General features: G+C 37.1%; 1 protein-coding gene across 1 annotated transcript; it reads left to right on the top strand.

The window, feature by feature from the left end:
- The first annotated feature begins 9,775 nt into the window (after positions 1 to 9,775).
- LOC142528268 (uncharacterized) lies at positions 9,776 to 21,201 on the top strand. The gene is made up of 6 exons (XM_075633318.1): positions 9,776 to 11,168; positions 12,270 to 12,649; positions 13,259 to 13,705; positions 20,651 to 20,753; positions 20,872 to 20,971; positions 21,129 to 21,201. The coding sequence occupies exons 1-6, from the start codon at positions 9,776 to 9,778 to the stop codon at positions 21,199 to 21,201; spliced, it is 2,496 nt and encodes an 831-aa protein (XP_075489433.1).
- The last annotated feature ends 1,936 nt before the right edge of the window (positions 21,202 to 23,137 follow it).

Consider the following 23,137-nt stretch of genomic DNA (forward strand, 5'->3'; position numbering starts at 1 on the left):
TCTAGCAAGAACTAAGAGGCAGCAAACACCTTGTCGGAGTTCGAAGTACTTCGAATGAAGTCAGGAGAATCAATTATAGAATATTGTTCAAGAATGATGGCAATCATTAACTAGATGCGGATCCATGGCGAAAAGACAGAGGATCTTGTCATTATTGAGAAAATTCTTCGATCCCTGACACCAAAATTAATTTTATTGTCTGTGATATAGAAGAAGAAAATGATGTTGGTTTACTGTCAATTGATGAAGTAAAAAGTTTTTTTTTTGGTTCATGAGCAAAAAATTAACCAGCAAGAAAAAGAAGAACAAGCATTGAAAGCGCTATCAGAAAATCACTCTACACCTAGTAGAGCTAATAAAGGAAGAGGCAGAGATCAAGGTAGAGGAGGAAGAAGAAACAATGATCGTGGGAATCAACAACAAAATCATCAATATCAAGAGAGTCAATTTCAAGGAAAAAGTATGGGACATGGAGGCCACCATCCAACAACTTTTAGATCAAAGTCAGCAGATAAGTTCAATGTTGAATGTTTCAAATGTCATAGGTATGGACATTATAAATCAGAATGTCAAACTGATTTGATTAAACAAAGTGGAGATCAATCTAACTTTCCAGAAAAGGAAGAAGATGTGTCTCTTTTGACGGTGTGTCATGTGAAGGAAGAAACTCAACAAAACATGTGGTATTTAGACACTGGTTGCATCAACCACATATGTGGAGAGAAGAAGGAATTTTCTGAATTGGAAGATTTCCTTTGCAGCTCTGTTAATTTTGGTGAAAACTCCAAAATTTATGTTATGGGAAAAAGGAAAGATAACAATCCAAACCAAAGGAAATTCCACCCACTCTATCGCTAATGTTCTTTTTGTGTCAGTTGAAATAAAATATATATGAGATATTTATCGAAGATAGAGTATGTCAAATTCAAGACCCAAAGTTGGCCTTAGTTGCTCAAGTTAACATGACAGTGAATCGTATGTTCCCACTTTATCTCCACAACACTACACATCCATGCTTCTCAGCAAAATTAGAAGGCGAGGCATGGCTATGGCACTTTTGCTATGTGCATCTGAATTTTGGCGGATTGAAAATGCTACAGCAAAATAACGTGGTGACATGACTTCCTCAAATTATAGATTCTTCTCAATTTTGTGAGGAATGTGTTGTTAGAAAACAACACCGTAATCAATTCCCACAAGGAAATCATGGAGGACAAAGAAGACATTGGAGCTTGTTCATTCCGACATTTTTGGGCCAATAACACCACATTCTAAGGGAGATTGCGATCCTACCATTTTTGAAGTGGTTGTCGAAGAATCAAAATGGAGAAAGGATATGGGTGCTAAAATTACAGCCATTGAAAGAAATGATTCATGGGAGCTATGTGATCTTCCAAAAGGGCATAACACAATTGGTGTAAAGTGGGTTTACAAGACAAAGTTAAAGGAGAACGGTGAGGTCGAAAAGCACAAAACATGCTTGGTAGCCAAAGGCTATAAGCAGGAGTTTGGTGTTGATTATAAAGAAATCTTTGCTCGAGTTGCGAGGCATGATACAATTAGATTGGTGATTGCTATGACAGCTCAAAACTCATGGCCTATCTTCCTATTAGACATAAAATCAGCATTCTTCCATGGAGATTTGAAAGAAGAGGTATTTATAGATCAACCTCCTGGTTATGTAAAACTTGGCAATGAGCAAAAACTGTATAAGTTAAATAGAGCTCTACATGGATTAAACAAGTTCCACGGGCTTGGTATAATTGTATAGAAACTTATTTTTGAAGGAAGAATTTCAAAAATGTACTTATGAACATACATTTTTCATAAAGATTGAAAATGTTCATTGTTTACTTATATGCATATGATTTACTGGAAATAACACAACCATATTTGGAACTTTTAAGAAATCCATGATGGCTGAATTTGAGATGTTTGATCTTGGTATGATGAATTATTTTCTTGGAATTGAAGTGGTACAGTCCTCTGTTGGAAATTTATTTCTTAAAAGAAATATGTGCGAGAAATCTGGGACATGTTTCAAATGAAAGATTGTAATGTTGTAAATACTCCATCTGAGTTTGGAGTGAAGCTAAACAAAGATAATGAAGGAAAGAAGGTTGATGACACTCTCTACAAACAAATAGTGGGGAGTTTAATGTATTTGACATCAACAAGATCAGATATAATGCATGTTGTAAGTGTGATTAGAAGGTACATGGAATGTCCTATAGAGATTCATCTCTTGGTTGCAAAAATATTTTTCCGTTACTTGCAAGGTACTAAGGAGTTTGGGTTGATCTACAAGAATGGAGAAAAGTCAGATTTGTTTGGCTTTATAGAGAATGACTGTGCCGAAGATTCAGATGATCGGAAAAGCACATCTGGTTATGTTTACATGATGGGGACAGAAGTTGTTTCATGGTCATCAAAGAAGCAACCTATTGTCATATTATCATCTACTGAAGCTGAATTTGTTGATACAAGTGCTTGACTTGTGCTTGTCAAGCTATTTAGCTAAAGAAAATCCTTAAAGAGCTGAATTTCAAGGAGGATTGACCAACTCAAATTTATTGTTATAACAGTTCAGCAATAAAGCTTTCAAAAATTCCAGTTTTACATGGTCGAAGCAAGCATATAAATGTGAAGTATCATTTCTTGAGAGATCTCACAAATGATGGTGTCACGCCCCGGGACGGGGGTTGGTTGACACCGGCGTTGCTATCAAATTTACATTCGAAAATAACAAGCCTCAGAAGTACAAAATTCAGAAACCAGTCTTTTTATTCATAATACGAAATAATTCATTGTCTGATACAAACTCGAATCACTAATGTTTTACGGCGGAAATGTAAAACAGACATAACATTGCTTCTACAGATGCAGCGGAAAACATAATCTAAAACTGAAAGTAACGGTCTTCTTCTTCACCATCCCCAAAACTGATCATGCTCCTCTGCTTCTAATCTTTCTTCATCGTTCTTATCTGAGATGTTTCGGTGGGTGAGTGATATGATTGTAACTCAGTAAGCGGGGGCGGGAATAACTCTCAGTTTTCGAAATCGTTTTCATACAGAAACAGTAATACAAATAATATACAGAAATTCTTATTTTCATAACAGAAATCAGTATTCAGTATTCAGTAATCAGTAATCAGAAATCAGAAGTTTAACAAGTAAGCACTGAGCACGTTTGTGAATTTCATGGCTAAACTGATATCAGTCCACTATATGTTCTCTCCTCTAAGGGGTGAGGCCAGTAATCAGTAATCAGTAATGTTCAGAATATATATTCCTACCATTAGTTCACTAAGTTTCAGTGCTTCAAAATCAGATATCAGAAATCGATCATACAGAAACTTTGCTTTAAAACAGAAATCATCAAACGGGTTTCAAGATACTTATACATAAGCCCACTTACTGTAATTTGCTGGAGAGTTTCGGTTGAAGTCTGGAAATAGGCTTGCTCTCGCTACTGGTTTCTACTGCCCGAAAATAAGCACTCTCTTATCTCAAATATTTCAAGTGATAACTCAATATTTTTGTAGCACCAATCAAGAGGTTTGAGGGTGTTATATATAGGCAAAATTTTGACTGTTAGCCTCCAAATTAATGGCCATAATCTGCCATTAACAATCTTTATTCCGTGTTAAATGCTTCAGTTACAGGTCATGGGCTGAATTAGTAACTGTCTGCTGGAATTTCGTGCTGCTGCTGCTGGATTTATCTGTTGTCTGCTGCTGGATTTTATCTGTTGTTTGCTGCTGGATTCTAATCTGCTGGAAAAATATCAGCTTCTGAAATAATAGCTTCTGCTGGAATTTTGCATTGCTGCTGGAATGCTGGAAATTCGGGTTCTCACAGGTGGAGTCATTAATCTTATTTACTACCGAACTGAAGACCAGGTTGCAGATATTCTAACCAAGCCTCTCAAATTTCATGTATCTCAGAAGCTCAGAAAACTACTTGGTGTTTGTACTTGAAATGTTTCAGTTTTAGGAATGGAGCTTCAAAGTTAACTCTTATTAAACTGGATGTACGTCTGGAACATCAGTTTAAAGGAGAGATTGTTGTGAAAATTTAAGTTCTTTTGTTTGTAAACGTTTGGGTTGTCATAGTCTTTAGGAGTGTCAGTAAGTTTATTTCTATTTAACTAGTCAATAGAAGTTTGTTTTGAACGTTGGATAATTTTCATGTTGCTTTCAGTTATGTATTAGCCTATATATAGGCTGTTTATTTATCAATGTTAAGTAGGAAAAACATATTTATCCTATGCTTCTTATTGTTATTGAGAAAAACACTTCCTCCAGTATTTTTTTTGGTTTCCATCACTACTTGGTTTGACAATTGCAATCCAAACTCATTCTGCACTTTTGCTCGAAAGTTGTTCTTTGATGGAGGAATACCACTGTAGAGTACCTCCAAGAAGTTGAGAACCATCCCTATGTTGTAAGGGTTCACGCGTCCATCTAAAATTTTCATAACCATTTGACTGCAATAAAAGCATAAGATATATATATATTCCTAGATGCACTAATTATTAAAAATACCTAATAATTTGCAACCTGTAAAAAAGGTATATTACTTATTTTGTGGAAAATTTATTATCAGTTTTCCTATTTTTAACTAGTAAGCAACAAGTGACTTGCATTTGGAGCACGAAAATGTATAAAATTAAGTAATTAAATTAAATTTAAAAGTAAAATAAAAATATAATTTTCTTGATTGAGTTAAGTGTATTATTAATAATCATATTAAACTAACATAGAAAATGACTTAAAGAGCCTCATGAACATGACACATTTTAAAACAAGTGAAAGCTTAAAATAGTAAGCTCACAAATGAAAGTCATATATTTATAATATAATAATAGTAATAATTAGATAGATTAGATTAGATTAAATTTAAAATTAAAATTAAAATAATAATTACTTTGATTGAGTTAAGTACACTATTAATGATAATATTAAACTAACATAGAAATTGACTTAACGAACTTGATGAACATAATAAATTGTAAAACAAGTGAAAAGGTAAAATAGTAAGCTCACAAATGAAAGTCATATAATTATAATAGTAATAATAATAATAATAATAATAATAATAATAATAGTATTGATGATGATTGATTGAATTGATTGACATTGATTGTGTTGGGTGCAATAATTGTCCCTGCTTGGTAGAGCGGTCGAACCGTGGTGCTTGAGCTGCTGTACGGTTTAAAAGATTTGAGTTGTACCATTAATACTAGCTATAGCTTTTGGTAAAGCGGCAAGCGCTCGGTCCTACAGATTGATTGATATTAAAATATATAAAATTAAGTAATTAAATTAAATTTAAAAGTAAAATAAAAATAATAGTTATCTTGATTGAGTTAAGTACACTATTAATGATCATAATAAACTAACATAGAAAATGACTTAAAGAACTCATAAACATGACAAATTATAAAACAAGTGAAAGGGTAAAATAGTAAGCTCACAAATGAAAGACATATATTTATAATTATAATAATAATAATTATTATAATAGTGTGATATATATTGATAAATATATATATATATATATATATATATCTATATCTATTAGATAAAAAAACTCATTAAATAAAGATAAATCACTTTATTTTTTTAAACATATAAACCACTTTTTTTATTCTATCATATCAATTCTATTTCCAGTAATATATTACAAATGATAATTTATCGCGTAACTTCATTATTTCCATTGCATCTTTTTTTGTATTTCATGTAGTAAGTTTGTTGAGATCATAAATGTGTTTTGAAGAGGTACATAAATAATTTAAAATATTTCTAGATGATTTTGGAAATCAAGTTGGGGTAGCAGATCAGGTCAATTTTCCCAATCAAACTACATATTTGGAGTAACTAAAAAGATTTCAAGTGCGGAAACAGCCCGACACACATAGTGAACTAGTTACACACAAAATATAAATGCATATTAATAAATAGCATAAATTAAAATGAGTTGAGAGTTTGTTCATGGAAGCTCGAAAACAAAACTTCTACCTCTCCAATTCTTCTGTTTCCAGGATGATTCTACTAGAAGATTTGATAAGCACAACCCTTTGTACAAACACAATTCATCTTTGTAAAATCCAGGATTTTAGATTTTATCATGATAATATTTTGTACCAAGATTTGCGAGATTTTCGGAATTTGTGACGTGGCATTTTTTTGGAACTCAAGAATTTTAATAATATCGTGTATATTTTTTCGGAATTTGAGATATGCAGAATTTTACCGGATATAGATCTAAGATTTGATATACCTGGATAAAGATTTAAGCAAGAAGATAACCCAATCTTGGAACTAAAAATCTTGAGGATTTTATCATGGGATTTTCGAAAATAATATTGAAAGAATATTAGGGAATTTTCGAAAATCATAGATAAAGGGAAAAGTTTACACGATAAATGCAGCTTGGGAAAGATTTAACTACCAGGATTTTAGGGAAATAATCAAAATCTTATTTGGGAAAAATACTACTAAATTTCGGGTTTAAGTCAGCAAATTTGTGGGATTTAAGAAATATAATTTTTATTATTTTAGGAAATAAAAAGTCTACCGAATATTGAGAATTAGACACAAAAGTTGAAATTTTGCAGGCTGGGCAAAGCATAAATTTCGAAATTTATCCTTGGGATACATACATGAATTTCGAAATTTAGGTCTAGGATAAAGAATAAAATTTAGATTTGATCACGATTTTGGATGGAGATTTGATTCAAGTTTAAACGCGCGGATGACATCTATCCTGATAGCAGCCAACCCCTATAAATAGGAGGGCCTATAAGTCGAAAATTCACACCATTTTCTACTCCAGTTTTTCGAGTTTCTCTCCTAGTTTTCTTAGGATTTTCGAGAGCTTGCTCTCTCAGTGTGCGAAGAAGCGAAGCGCTGGTGCAGTCCAACCCCGAAGCTAGGGTTCGAAATTCCAGTGCAGGAATTCCCTCTATTCACGTTTTCTACGATATCTAAGGTAAGTGGGCTTGTTTTAAATGTGTAATTTCGGTGTATGCATTTTTCGTATTTTCGAAATTTCGGTCAAGTACAATTCTTCTTCTACCCCTTCTGGCTACGATTTGTGCATGAGTTTTATGTTGACACTGTGAGGATTCAACTTGATATGGAAGGGAATTCCAACTATGATATGACCCTCATACGGTGGGGATATAACCGATCCGGCCTCGCCCCCTTAGAGGAATAAAAATTAAGGACTGACGTCAGTAAACCATTGAAAGTAGAGAAATCTCAGTGTCAGGTCAAGGATACGAATGTGGTATGAGTCAATTTATGCATGGTGTGTGTGTGTACGTATTTCGAATTTTATATGCATGTTGTTGTGTACTCGAACGGCCCCCACTTGCTGAGTATTTCCCAAAATACTCACCCCTTACAACCTTCCAAGATAAATCCGAAGATAAAACAGAGGAACAGGTTGAGGAAGAAGAGTCGGATCAATTTTGGGGATGGTGAAATTATTTAAATTTCGAGAATTTTGCTGCAAGGATTTAAGAATTTTAGTAGGTTTATTTTAATTGTAAACGCTTCTGCAATTTGTTCAATTTATTCAGTTGTAAAGACAATGGTTGTTTTTGCGAATTTATGAAATAAACTGGTTTCGGTTTATACTGTGCTACGAGGCTGGTTGTTTTTCGATTGTGTGATTGATGAACAACGCCGGTGTCAAATCCCGAGTTTCGGGGCGTGACATTTAAGTGGTATCAGAGCCGCCAGGTTCAAAATCCGAGTGGAAGAATCGAGTTTCAAAAAAAAAAAATTTCGGATTTCGGCCAAACAGCACCTTACGTGCGCCGCCGAGCTTTTCCGCCGATTCCGGTAACATGTGTTCGATCAGAGACCAGTTCCGAAATCGTCTCGACGAAACGAACAATAGCCCTCAACCAATTTCAGATTTAGTGTTCGGGTGAAGCCGTAATTTCAGATCTAAGAACTAGGGCGTGTAAACCATAAACGCCAAATTTTGTTTTGTCCAATTACCCTACCAATACTACTCCGATTTTAAATTAATTTTACACAAACGATACACAATCCATGGGTAACGTTTGTCAACAATCAATTTTCGGATTGGATCAACCAATCGTAAACGCCCAAATTCGAGATAGTTAGCGAGTTGCGCGAATTTTCCGGCCAAATTAGGTAACTTCCGACCGATTCTGGCCGTGAAATCGCCGGTTCCGAGACCCTGACTCCTTCGCCAACGCGCGCCTTTACTCCGACCGTACTCCGGCGAGTCAACTCGGCCGAATCATCGAGTCAACCCGCCAGCTTTAACCTTCTATTTTCGGAAATTTTCGAAAAATACATATAAATTTCGATACCTTGCTCTATTAGTTCTTGATATTTATTCTGAGCGTTTCCTTTCTTTATTGTTTCAGGAAATGGCTCGTTTCCGTGTCACCGCTCGTAAGAAAGTAACCCCGATTACCCATATGGAGACTATTCAGTTGGATTACAACCAGCATCGCACACGCGCTCAGGCTGCTATAAATTTAAAGGAATTGGCTATAGGACATCAGGATAGAACTATCAGGAGGCTGAGAGCTAGTAATCTTGAGAGGAGGCAACAAGTGGAAAATCTGACTACCAAACTGGAGACAGCAGAGAAAAGAATTGACGAGGTCTTCCAAATGTTCGAGCTCGTTAAAGAACATAACTGCGAATTGCGAGTCATTACAAATAACGATGAGTCGAGCCAAGCAAGCTAAGGAGAAAGTGGATAGATGCACCATAAGACTGTCTGAAGCCCGTCAAGCCCGGCTGAGGGATAAGAAAAAAATTGAAGAATCCTGGAATGTGATCATGCAATTATCTGAGAATAACCAAAGGCTATCCAAGGAGGTAGACGAGAGGAAAGCAAAGGAGAAGGAGCTCATCCAGAAGAATGAAACAAACTGCGCACACGCAAGAAATGAATTGAATGACGCGATAGGAAAGATTCTGACCCATAGGGAACAGATTGCTGAGTTGGAATCAGAAAATCATAGCCTTCAGATGCAGCTGGCAGATTTCATAGACCCAGAGATGCCTGATGACCCCGAGGAGGAAGAAGCCCCACCTGATGTGGCAGTGGGAAATGGCGAGATAGCAGATTAGAACGTTTAGTGGACCATTTCTTTTTGTAGTATTTCCGTTGTTGCTACATTTTCTTTTCTTCATTACATTTATTTATTTAGATTGGTCATGTTCATTTATTTTCCTGTTTGAGAAATCAATAAAATATTTTATTTGTTCCATTGATTTCAATTTACTTCTGCGCAATCTATTACATGAACCTACTCGTACAAATTCTTAGAACTTGCGATTGTAGGAAATGACCGGCAGACCCCCAAGGCAAAACCGCAACCCGCGTTACGCTAATGCCGATCGCGAAGAGAGACAGGAGAATCGACAGAAGAATGGACCACCGCCTGCAGTTAATCTAAGACAAGTTGATCTTATGGCCATAGCCACCATAGTGGCCACGACACTGCAAGGGTTGGGAAACCCAAATGCCAATCAACCACCTCCACCACCACAACCGAATGGAATCAAATTTCATTATGAATCCCTCCGAAAGAACAGATGTCCGATATTCAGAGGGGACGCTGATCCCGAAGTTGGCCAGAGTTGGCTAAAGAGTGTCGAGACTCAGTTAAGGCTTTTGGAATTCCCGAGGCACTCAAAGTGGATGTGATTGTGCCTTTCCTGGAAGACAGAGCAACTAAATGGTGGGAAGCAGTCTCGCCAGCCATGATCGCTGCTGGACCAATCACATGGCGAAACTTCCGAGAAACATTTCTGAAACAGTACTACCCGGCAGAAGTCAGATTGCAGAAGTTAAGTGACTTTGAAAATCTTACTCAAGCTCCAGACATGTCAGTAGTGGAGTACACGTCTCAGTTTAATGCCCTTGGATCTTATGCTCCGGCCATCATGGCGGACGAAGTTTTGAAGCTGCACCGCTTCAAGAGAGGATTAAATAGTAGAATCCAGTCAGCCTTAGCAGTTTACCAGCCCGCCAATTTTGCAGATCTTATGGGCGCAGCTATCCGAGCTGAAACCGACATCCGCCGCAGGGAGGGAGAGAATAAGAACAAGCGACCCCACGCCGGTCAGTCTTCTCAGGGCGGTCAGAAGTTCAAAAAGCCAAACCAATCAGGCGGACCTTCCCCAGGGCAAACCTCAGCGGCCAACCATCAAGGACCCAAGCCATGCCCGAAGTGCGGTTTCAGACACCCCGGGGAATGTCGAAGAGCCAGTGGTGCGTGCTTCGGATGTGGGAAAGCAGGGCACAGGATCGCAGATTGTCCTACAGCCGCCAACCAAGCAGCTGGGCCCAACAAGGGAACTGGGCCGAATGTGGGAGCTAACCCCAACAAACCAAAGGAGAATAAGCCTAATGCCAGGGTGTTCGCTATGAACCAAGAAGAGGCGGACGACGCCAATGAAGTCGTATCAGGTACCATCTTACTTCAAAAAGTACATGCTTATGCATTGTTTGACTGTGGTGCTACACACTCTTTTGTGTCTAAAAGGTTTGCTAAGAAAGTAGGACTTAAGCCCGAATCTCTAACTGAACCTTTTCGGATAGCCACACCTACGAGTAAGACCATAGAAACTCATGAAATTCACAAGGATTGTAAGATCGGTATCGCTAATCAGACTTTCAGTGCCGACTTGATACAATTGGTTATGGTCGATTTCGACATCATTCTAGGGATGGATTGGTTAGCCAGTAATAATGCCATAGTGGACTGTAAAGGGAAAAAAGTTAAGCTCCGAACCCCAAATCAGGCAGAGATCGTGTACCATGGTAAATCAAAGGAACGAAAATCACTCCTTTCCGCTTCCCAGGCATGGAAGGCCATGAAAGCCGGAGAAGACATCTACCTAGCAATGATCAACGAAGTGCAAGAAGAAGTCGAAATGAGGATAGAAGACATCCCAATAGTATGTGAGTTCCCGGATGTTTTCCCAGAAGAACTCCCAGGGACAGTTCCGGACCGCGAAGTTGAGTTCGAAATTAATCTGGTTCCTGGTGCAGCACCAATCTCTAAAGCACCTTACAGGATGGCGCCAACTGAACTCAAGGAGCTAAAAGAGCAACTCCAAGAATTGCTGGACAAAAAGCAAATTCGACCTAGTGTGTCCCCATGGGGAGCTCCAGTACTCTTCGTAAAGAAGAAAGACAGTAGTATGAGATTGTGCATCGATTACAGAGAATTGAACAAGATCACAATCAAGAACAGGTACCCTCTACCTCGGATAGACGATCTGTTTGATCAGCTTAAAGGAGCCACCATCTTTTCTAAATTGGATCTGAGGACTGGATACCACCAACTGAAGGTCAAGGCTGAAGATATCTCCAAAACAGCTTTTCGGACAAGATATGGGCATTATGAGTTCACAGTGATGCCTTTTGGGTTGACTAATGCGTCTGCAGCCTTTATGGACCTAATGAACAGAGTGTTCAAACCATTTCTGGACCGGTTCGTAGTGGTATTTATTGATGACATCCTCATTTATTCTCCCAACGAGGAAGAACATGAAGAGCACCTCCGCCTTGCACTACAGACACTGAGGGAGAAATAGCTATATGCTAAGTTTAAGAAATGTGAGTTCTGGCTTAAGAGTGTATCCTTTTTAGGACATGTGATCTCGGAAGCAGGAGTATCAGTGGATCCCAAGAAAGTTGAGGCAATTACAGAGTGGCCAAAACCTAAGAACGCCACAGACATCAGGAGCTTTCTTGGACTGGCAGGTTATTACAGGAAGTTCGTCGATGGTTTTTCTTCCATAGCTATACCACTGACTAAGCTCACTCAGAAGAATTTCAAGTTCATCTGGGACGAAGGTTGCGAGAAAAGTTTTCAGACATTGAAAGAAAAACTTGCATCCGCGCCAGTGCTAATCTTACCTACTGAAGATAAAGAATTCACCATCTACAGTGGCGCATCTAAGGAAGGTCTGGGATGCGTACTCATGCAAGAGGGAAGAGTGATCGCCTATGCGTCAAGGCAGTTGAAACCGCACGAAAAGAACTACCCTACGCATGATCTTGAGTTAGCAGCAGTTGTCTTTGCCTTAAAAATTTGGAGGCACTACCTCTATGGTGCCAAGTGTGAAATTTTCACAGATCACCAAAGCCTCAAGTACTTGTTCACCCAAAAAGAACTAAACATGAAGCAAAGGCGATGGATCGAACTACTGAAGGATTACGACTTGACTATAAGTTACCATCCAGGTAAAGCGAACAAAGTGGCCGATGCTCTGAGTCGGAAAAATGGAGGCAAGACCACTCTAGCTTCACTCTCCGCCCAGCCATGTCTACAGGAGACCGTCAAGTTAAATCAGGACCGAGACCCCGAGCTAAAGAAACTTAAGGAACAAGTCAAAAACGAGAAGTCTCAAGATCTACAAATTGATGACAAGGGAGTCCTATGGATGAATGGACGACTGTGCGTACCGAACAACGATAACCTTCGCCAAGAAATACTATCAGAAGCACACAAGTCCAAGTTTTCAGTCCATCCAGGCAGTACAAAAATGTACATAGACCTTAAGAGAAATTTTTGGTGGAACGGAATGAAAAGAGATGTGGCAGTATTCGTCTCTAAGTGTCAGGTTTGTCAACAGGTCAAAGCAGAGCACCAGCGACCCGGGGGATTATTGCAACCGTTGGAGATACCTGAGTGGAAGTGGGACCATATCTCCATGGACTTTGTGGTAGGATTGCCAAAGTCAAGGCAAGGTCAGGACGGAATATGGGTAATTGTAGATAGACTTACAAAATCTGCACACTTCCTACCCGTCCGTATGAACTACAATCTGGACAAATTAGCTACACTGTACATGGACAATATTGTAAGACTTCATGGAGTACCAGTGAGCATCCTGTCTGACAGAGACCCAAGGTTCGTCTCGCGCTTTTGGAAGAGCTTTCAAGAGGCCATGGGAACGAAAGTAACCCTAAGTACGGCCTATCATCCTCAAACCGATGGACAAACGGAGAGAACCATCCAAACTTTGGAAGATATGCTGCGAGCATGCACTCTTGAATTCAGTAGCAATTGGAGCACTCATCTACCATTGATCGAGTTTGCTTATAACAACAACTATCACAGCAGTATTGGGATGGCTCCATATGAAGCTCTTTATGGAAGGAAATGTCGATCACCACTTTATTGGGATGAAGTGGGAGAAAAAGCAGTAGTAGGACCCGAGCTCGTACAGATAACAGTAGACAAGGTTACAGTTGTCCGAGAAAAACTCAAGGCAGCTCAAGACCGACAAAAGAGTTGGGCAGATCTGAAAAGAAGGCCAGTGGAATTCAACGTTGGCGAGAAGGCCTACGTGAAAGTGTCGCCTATGAAAGGAGTTGTCCGATTCAGTAAAGCCGGGAAGCTAAACCCCCGTTATGTAGGACCCTTTGAAATTTTGGAAAAAGTAGGCACACTGGCATACAGATTGGCGCTGCCGCCAAACATATCTAGAATTCATAATGTTTTCCACGTGTCCCAACTACGGAAATACATCTCGGATCCAAGCCACGTGTTGGAAGTAGAACCGCTCATAATCGAAAGTAACTTGGGAGAAGAGCTAAAGTACGAAGAAGTTCCCATTAGAGTCGTGGACACCAAGAACCAAGTACTGAGACGACGAATCATTCCCTACGTCAAGGTACAATGGTCGAATCACAACGAAAGAGAAGCCACGTGGGAGCTAGAAGAAAGGATGAGAAACCAGTACCCGTACCTCTTCGGAGACCAAGCCAACCCAAGTTTCGAGGACGAAACTTCCCATAAGGAGGGAGGGATGTAAAATCTAAGATTTTAGATTTTATCATGATAATATTTTGTACCAAGATTTGCGAGATTTTCGGAATTTGTGATGTGGCATTTTTTTGGAACTCAAGAATTTAAATAATATCGTGTATATTTTTTCGGAATTTGAGATATGCAGAATTTTACCGGATATAGATCTAAGATTTGATATACCTGGATAAAGATTTAAGCAAGAAGATAACCCAATCTTGGAACTAAAAATCTTGAGGATTTTATCATGGGATTTTCGAAAATAATATTGAAAGAATATTAGGGAATTTTCGAAAATCATAGATAAAGGGAAAAATTTACACGATAAATGCAGCTTGGGAAAGATTTAACTACCAGGATTTTAGGGAAATAATCAAAATCTTATTTGGGAAAAATACTACTAAATTTTGGGTAAGTCAGCAAATTTGTGGGATTTAAGAAATATAATTTTTATTATTTTAGGAAATAAAAAGTCTACCGAATATTGGGAATTAGACACAAAAGTTGAAATTTTGCAGGCTGGGCAAAGCATAAATTTCGAAATTTATCCTTGGGTTACATACATGAATTTCGAAATTTAGGTCTAGGATAAAGAATAAAATTTAGATTTGATCACGATTTTGGATGGAGATTTGATTCAAGTTTAAACGCGCGGATGACATCTATCCTGATAGCAGCCAACCCCTATAAATAGGAGGGCCTATAACTCGAAAATTCACACCATTTTCTACTCCAGTTTTTCGAGTTTCTCTCCTAGTTTTCTTAGGATTTTCGAGAGCTTGCTCTCTCAGTGTGCGAAGAAGCGAAGCGCTGCTGCAGTCCAACCCGAAGCTAGGGTTCGAAATTCCAGTGCAGGAATTCCCTCTATTCACGTTTTCTACGATATCTAAGGTAAGTGGGCTTGTTTTAAATGTGTAATTTCGGTGTATGCATTTTCGTATTTTCGAAATTTCGGTCGAGTACAATTCTTCTTCTACCCCTTCTGGCTACGATTTGTACATGAGTTTTATGTTGACACTGTGGGGATTCAACTTGATATGGGAGGGAATCCCAACTATGATATGACCCTCAAACGGTGGGGATATAACCGATCCGGCCTCGCCCCCTTAGAGGAATAAAAAGTAGGGACTGACGTCAGTAAATCATTAAAAGTAGAGGAATCTCAGTGTCAGGTCAAGGATACGAATGTGGTATGAGTCAATTTATGCATGGTGTGTGTGTGTACGTATTTCGAATTTTATATGCATGTTGTTGTGTACTCGAACGGCCCCAACTTGCTGAGTATTTCCCAAAATACTCACCCCTTACAACCTTCCCAGATAAATCCGAAGATAAAACAGAGGAACAGGTTGAGGAAGAAGAGTCGGATCAATTTTGGGGCTGGTGAAATTATTTAAATTTCGAGAATTTTGCTGCAAGGATTTAAGAATTTTAGTAGGTTTATTTTAATTGTAAACGCTTCCGCAATTTGTTCAATTTATTTAGTTGTAAAGACAATGGTTGTTTTTGCGAATTTATGAAATAAACTGGTTTCGGTTTATACTGTGCTACGAGGCTGGTTGTTTTTCGATTGTGTGATTGATGAACAACGCCGGTGTCAAATCCCGAGTTTCGGGGCGTGACAATCTTGGTTCAACAATCCTATTAAGTTGGAACTCCTAGCAAATACACAACTTCTAAATGTTAGAATTAACTTTTGATAGTTACAAATTTCTCACTATACAAATCAACTCGATTATATAAGATTGAGTGAAAATAAAACATGTGCACAAAATGATCCTTAATCGATCTGATAGGCTTTTAACATGTTCAAATCATCTTGGTATAATAAATCTTTCGGAGTACTGAAAGAAATTAAGAAAATTCTCTTGAGCATGCAAGGATTTAAAGTTTCAATTATCTTCAACATTCTGATACATTCCCATTTTATAGATAATGGCTCCAACATTAATAAATTTATTGTACTCACATTTATACTGGATGTGAGAAAAATCTCCAAAGAATGACATGTGTCCTTATCAACTTTCCAAATATAACATTAAGCATTAAATATTCTTAGACACTTGCTAGATATGGTAGTTAACAGGTCTTTAATTCCGTTACATAGAGAATAAGATTTGTCCTTTCTGATCATATTCAAATTTAAACTCTGGGAGGAATGGTTGTTGTAAGCAAATAATGTTTTCAGATCAATCGGTGAACAACTCGTTTGGTCTTGAATAGAAATTATAGACATTTTTTTGCATGTTTTATTGTGTTGTTTTTAATCCATTTTTGCATTATTTTATTTTGTTGAGTCCACATTTCATTTATTTTAGTAATAATTTATGAATATGTGTCGTTCTTCACATCGGTTGGTATATTTGTAGGAAAATTGACCAAAACGGTGAAGAAAGGTGTACGCGAGGTATTGAGACATAGTTGGTCGCGCTAGGGCGGTTCTTTTTTACCGCCCCATCACGCAAGGAGAAAACTCGATTGCAAGAATAGAAAACCTACCGCTAGGGCACCCGGAAGAAATTTTTAACATGTGGACAGAATATGTCGTGTTGAAAATACTGCCCGAACGCGACGTAGAAAATGAAAATTTTGATATGCACGGATTTTCTACCTTGATGGACTCTTGGATGCATCTATATATATGGGAGCCCTAGTTGACTAGAGATGATACCAAAATCAGCCTCGAGATACGCACAAGAGCCGCAAAGAGAAGGTTTCAAAGCAAAAAGAAGAGAGATAGCAAGAGAACTCAACCGAAGAACAAAAATTTCACATCGTTTTCCTCATTCTATATTTTTTTTAATTTAAGATTTAGGAGATCTTACCCCCCCCACCAATCGGAAGCTATAGGATTTCATAGTTCTATTATATTTTTTCAAAAACATTTTTTTATGTAACACTTTGAGAATTTCTATCAACAAGTATTCACAAGTGTGTCCTACAACAGTAGAGGCATTCTATGTGCCATGAGAAAGATTGAACAATTTGGCGAACACTTTTTGGTATCACAATTTCTCTTATTCGTTTTTTCTTTAAAAGGTTGGATGCATTGACACAACAATGGGTGATTGATGAAGCATTGATTACAGGGGTGTCAATCCGGGTGGGTCGAGTCGGGTTGACGAATAGTACTATTTAAAAACTGCTCAACTCAAACCCGAACCAACCTAAAACTCACAACCCGAACCCGACTTAACCCAATCAACCTGATTTTGATTTTTTAAATTTTTTAAAAACATTTAAAAAAATTTGAAAAAATAATATTTTAATTTAAACATATAATACAAAAAAATCTCATTTTTATATGATTTAAATTTGAAATTTTAATTGTAGAAAAGTAAAGTATATTTATTAAATCAAATAAATAATTATTTTAAAAATAAAAATTTACACAATAAATATTAAATTATGAAAATTTATGATATAACTATACAATAAATATTTTTCAAACATATGATATATAAAAAATCAAGCAATATTTATTAATTATATATTTAAAAAAATTAAAATTTTCGAGTCAACCAGGAATCGAACACGATTATTTTTTTGGGTCACATATCGGGTCCAACCTAACATGACAAGAATCCAAAAACCTCAAATCCAAACCTGATTTTTTCGGGTCGAATCGAATCGGGTCGGGTCCGATTTTGACTCCCCTATTGGGCTATGGGTAGTCTTATCTAATGTATGACACTTGTTATTGGAACATCAACTCGGATCTGAACTCGATTATTTTTTTGGGTTAGATATCGGGTCACGTGAACCTTATCTTTTTTAGGTCGAATCCCATCGGCCGGGTCCGATTTTGACACCCCTTTTTGGCTATGGGTAGTCTGATCTAATATATGACACTTCTTAGATGATATGACAGATTTCGAATACCATTGGTACGAGGATCTCTCACAGCAAAATTGGAGCCAAAAATATCCACCAGAAGTTCACAATCCTAAATTTTCAAACTAGCCGTTGGAACATAAAGAGGAGAAATATAGTTTGACTCAACTTGAAGAGGTGTTGAACAAGTTCCTGGAATCAACTGAGAAGGCCATAAAAAATATGGCCACCTCTAGGTGTTGCGCAGAAGAGTTCATGGCATCAATTTTCGAGGTTCGTGAAGAATTTGAAGTGAGGCGAGATACTCATACAATGATCGATCAGTTTGGTTTGATGACAGTGACTCAAACAACCAAGATTGTGAGAGTGATTTGCATCAAACCAAAAATCTTGATATGTTTGAGGCTTTGAGACTTCGCCAATTGTTGAGCCTCAACTGCATGATGTTCGATTACATTGTTCTGACACACCATTCAACTATGGTGTGGTGTGAGGAGTACACTGTGAGAGAATCTCATTATCTTTAAGGTTGTTTTTTGAAAATCAGTACTTAAGTATTCTCCACCTCGATCAGATCGTGTTTAATACTTTTTCTCAATTGTTTTTCTATTCTGCTCTGAATTCTTTGAACTTTTCAAAAGGTTTCAGACTTGTATTTTATTAAATACACATATTCATACCTCAAATGGTCATCGGTAAAGGTAATGACATAAGAATGCCCATATTTGGTGCTAACACTTAGCGGGCCACACACATCTGTGTGGATCAAATCCAATAGATCATGTGTGTGAGAACCGGATTTTTTTCTTTTTCAAACCTTGTAATTAATATTTGCAAGGAAATTAGGATCTTGGATTCTTGTGTTAAATGGGAAATATATTGCAAATCCTTATGTATAAATATTTAATATCAAGTTAATAATATCGACACTAAGGCAAGCACATTTTCGAATTTGGTAGGAAATAAGTGCAGATTGGGAGATATCATACAAGGAATTAAGGCATGATATTGCAAGAAAAATTCGAAAATTCTACTATAATTATGCCTAAATATTGTGATGCATAGATCCAAGGATGCTTACAAGGTTAATTGGAAACAATAATCAAAAATTTGCACCAAAACAGGTGGATCTAGCCACCTTACCTTTCCAACCAATAAAGGGAGGGGATTAAGGAATTAACCCACAATTTGGTAGTTAAATAAATTTATCATGGAATGGAATTTTTTGGGAGTCAAATATAGGATTTGGAAGCCAATTTGGACATGATTTGACTACTTTATTTAGCCTCTTCCCCTCACCTATAAATAGGTCATCACCCCCACTCCACAACACACCACCATTTTCGAATTTCCTAGCTACAAAATTTCGAGATCCAGCAGCATAATTGAGGCAAAGTTCTGCTTGCATTCATCCAAGAGTTTGGCTAGAAAGTGAGCCAAATTACTGCCCGAGCAAGAGGCAAGAAGCGATCCAATTCACAAAGTCGTGCACCCATGTTTTTAGCATTCAAGAATACGGTAAGTGGGCTTGTTTTAAAGTTAAACTTTCGGTTTATGCATATGTTCGTTTTCGAAAATTTGGTCGAGTACAAATTCTCCTTTCTTATGTTGGTTGTCATATGGTTTTTGAGCACTGTGAGGATTCGACTGTATATGGGTGGAATCCCAATATGATATGTTTATGGCCCTTACACGGTGGGATTATAACCGTTTTATGGCATCGCCCCCTCAGAGGAGTAAAAATTAGGGACTGATATCAGTAAACCATAGAAAGTAGAGGAATCTCAGTGCCCGGTCAATGTTATGCATGTGTTATGAATTATGTATGCAAGTCAAGTGATTTTCGAAATTTATGCATGTTGCTATATTGTGCTCGAATGACCCCCACTTTCTGAGTGACAACCATATCACTCATCCTTTCCCAGATAAACCCGAGGAAGAACTCGAGGAAGAGGAGTCAGACCAGTTTTGGGGCTGGTGAACATTCAAGATTTTAGCTTGAGTTTAAGTTTATTATTATTCAGTTCTAATGTTTCCACATTTGATTTTGTCATTTTTTGGTTATTGGCTTGTAAAGACATTGCTATCTATTTGAAATTATGATATAAACTGGTTTTGGTTTATACTGTGCTACGAGGTTGGTTGATTTTGATTGTGTGATTGTTAAACAACACCGATGTCAACTAACCCCGGTCTCAGGACGTGACAATGTGCATGTTCTACTTTCCATAATAAAGGGGTTTTGGTCATTTTTTCTTTCAGACATGTCTCACATGTGTCAAGAGAGTTTATGTATGATAATTCAAACATGCTATCTCCCACCAACTTATGCGTATTCTTTGGGAAAATATGTCATATCCTAGCGTGCCATGAGTGTTTTTTATTTAGACTATCTTGTTTTATATTGTTTTTTTGTTGAAAACGCATTAACTTGGACATCTTTTGGTGGAATAATTTTATTTTAAGTTGTAGATATAGCTTGTTAATTTTCTTGCTCCAATTAAAAGATTTATTCTTGTAAATACTACAAACACATTTAGGAAAAGAACAACAAATTCATCTTTATCAAGCATAGAAATGGACCTATGTTTTTAACCAAATATGAAAAAAAATAAAACATCTATAAAAAATTAGTTGAAATTATTGTTTAATATCAAATAAACATATCATATAACATTTGCAACAACTCTTTCTTCATTTCTCATCCTTAGAAAGGTCTCATTCAGCTGATTTCTTATTCTCTTGATTCGTTTTTTATAAACATTTAAATATGTATAATACATTTTTCTTCAGGTTTCGACTGTAATTCTTTCACCTCGTTTTAATGTCTTTTTATAGATTATTTTGAGGTTAAAGTTTCTTGTTTATTGGATTCTTTTATCTTTATCAATAGGGAATCCAATGGTCCTTTGTCCTTTACCACCTATTATTGGTGGTCCTTGTATTCCACTTACATGGTGGTCCTTCTTTTTGCTAGTGGGATGGTCACATGTCCACTTTAGCTTTGTCGGAGAATCTTTGGCTTTCTGTGCCCACGAGGAAATCATGCTTGTGGTCCTTTTCCACTTGTACTGGTGTCGGTAAAGTGTTTCCGATCAGATCTCGGCTTGAAACATTTACCAAACTCTGGTTCTTTCTGGTTTTGGCATTCTGGGCAGACTGTTTTCTAACCATCTTCCCACATGTGCTATATTGCAGAATTTACGACGAGTCTCTTTGCTTGTCGGCAGCTTGCTCTTCCACATAAGATTTTTTTTCTGAATAGATCTTCTGCAAAACTCGTTGTTTTCCTGTCACTGTATTTAACAGGAAAGATCCATTTACAGAATTTTGGTAAAATTTAAATGGATACTTGACTTTATCCATCTCTGTTAGACAGACCCAAACTATTCATGCTCTCCTGGTAGATATATCATCTTCATTAAATGAAGAAACTAGGGGTGTTTCGTTTGTAGGGGGATCCTTGATGAATTTCTGGGCATTCCTATCTGGCCTCCTCAGCTTGATGAAATGAAAGGTTTCGTGTGAGCCTTTGCCTGCTGGTTCTGGTGCTGCACTGAAAAAATACAACTCCAAAATATCTCCGCTGGACAAATGATTATTGTTTGTCCAAGTTTCATGCACCGCTTCCTTTATCCACTTTGGTAATGCTGAAAACTCTGGGAAGCTAGGTTAAGTAGTATAAACTGAGACAAGAGCCCCAAATTCATACCAAACTTTGACCTCCTTCGAATATGAATTTTTTTCATCCATACCCTAGGATATTTTCCTGCAACATCAACCCGAACCATCGATGGGTTGATGTCAATTCTTGTATTTAATTTCTCTCAATTCAGTTGTAAACCTGGAATGGAGAAATTGCAGCTTCATTAGTACCAACCTTAGATTTGCCCTTGTCAGTATTAGGTCTAAGTTTAATCTCTCCATCTTCAATCCCCGAGGTGAAGGGTTGACTTGAAGACTCGAGATTCAAATCTGGAGTTTCAATTTTTGTTTTGGCCGACTCATCAGAAGATGATCTTGGCTAAACACTTGTGCTAGGGGTACTTGAATTCCCTGATCCAGGTATAGAGTCATGTACTCGAAAACTCTCCATTCGGGAAACCAATGGCTTCTCGATGCTTTGGAGGATAGGCCTTTGCGTTACAAACCATAGCTGAGTGTATGCCTGTAAATATCCTGTGATTCGATCAGAGACAATTCTCTTATCCGCTTGTTGAAGCATTCCCGCAATTTCTGCATTCAGTCCTAGCTTGTTAAACTCGGTTTGAAGCATTTCAAGGTGTTCCCTTAAATGCCTCTTCATCTTGTTAATATCATCAATGCCAATGTTGTTTATCTCTTGTTAAAAAATCTGCAATAATATTTTCGTGAGATTTAATAATAATTATATCAAAGATATAATTTTGACACAAAGCTTGTCATCTTAAAAGTCTAGCTTTTCTGGTTTGGATTCAATCCTATTTTTCAGAAAAGCTTTCACCTGTGTGTTATTTACTTTCAAAATAAATTTCTTTGCATGTAAAAATAATGGCCATTTTTCAAAAGCACTTTTTACTGCATAAAATTCCTTCTCGTTGATGTGCCATCTTATGGTTTCTGCATCTGAGAATAAACCACTACAATACCTGCATGGTTGTTCTCCGTCAGGTGTGAGCTTAGTAAGAACTGCTGCCCACCAATGATCACTGGCATCAGTATATAATATCATATCATCTTCATCTTGGGGAATAGCCATTTTTGGAAGATTCTTACAAATCTACTTTAATTGGCTTAGTCTCTTTGTGTGTTCTAAATCTAGCGTTTTTTTTCAATAATGAACTAAACACCTTTATATATTTTGCTAAGTTTTTAATAAACATCCCAGTAAAATTAACAACTTCTAAGAAACTTTGAAGTTCCTTCTTGTCTTTGAGTCTATCTGGAAAATTCTGCACCTTTTTGACTATGTGTTCTTGCAAAATTATTTCTGACTCATCGATTTAAATTCCGAGGAATTCAATCTTTCTTGTTGCAATAACTGCTTTCTTTTCAAATAAAACAAGTCCTTCTTTTTTACAGACATTGGAGAAAATCTCCAAGTGTCTAACATGTTCATCCATATTCTTAGATGCTATTAAAACATCGTCAATATATTTAAACAAACATAAATTTAAAATAATCTTTAAAAAGATTATCCATTTTTCCTTGAAATATTTGGGGTGAATTAGCCAATATCATTGGTAATATCTCCCAAATATAATGTCCTTGGGATGTGGAGAAAGCTGTGAATTTCTTGCTTTCTTCCTGTATCCGAATTTGATAAAATTCAGACTTACAGTCAAACTTAGAGAATATCTTGGCGTTGCGTATCCAACTAATCAAACCCATAAAACTCTAGAATTTTATTAATTTCTTGATAATTTATAACCAATCTGGGTTTTCTTCGTTTTATCTCACCATGATTTCTTACCAGAAAACCTGG

Source organism: Primulina tabacum, chromosome 16, assembly GCF_025594145.1.
Source record: "Primulina tabacum isolate GXHZ01 chromosome 16, ASM2559414v2, whole genome shotgun sequence".
Lineage (NCBI taxonomy): Eukaryota > Viridiplantae > Streptophyta > Magnoliopsida > Lamiales > Gesneriaceae > Primulina > Primulina tabacum.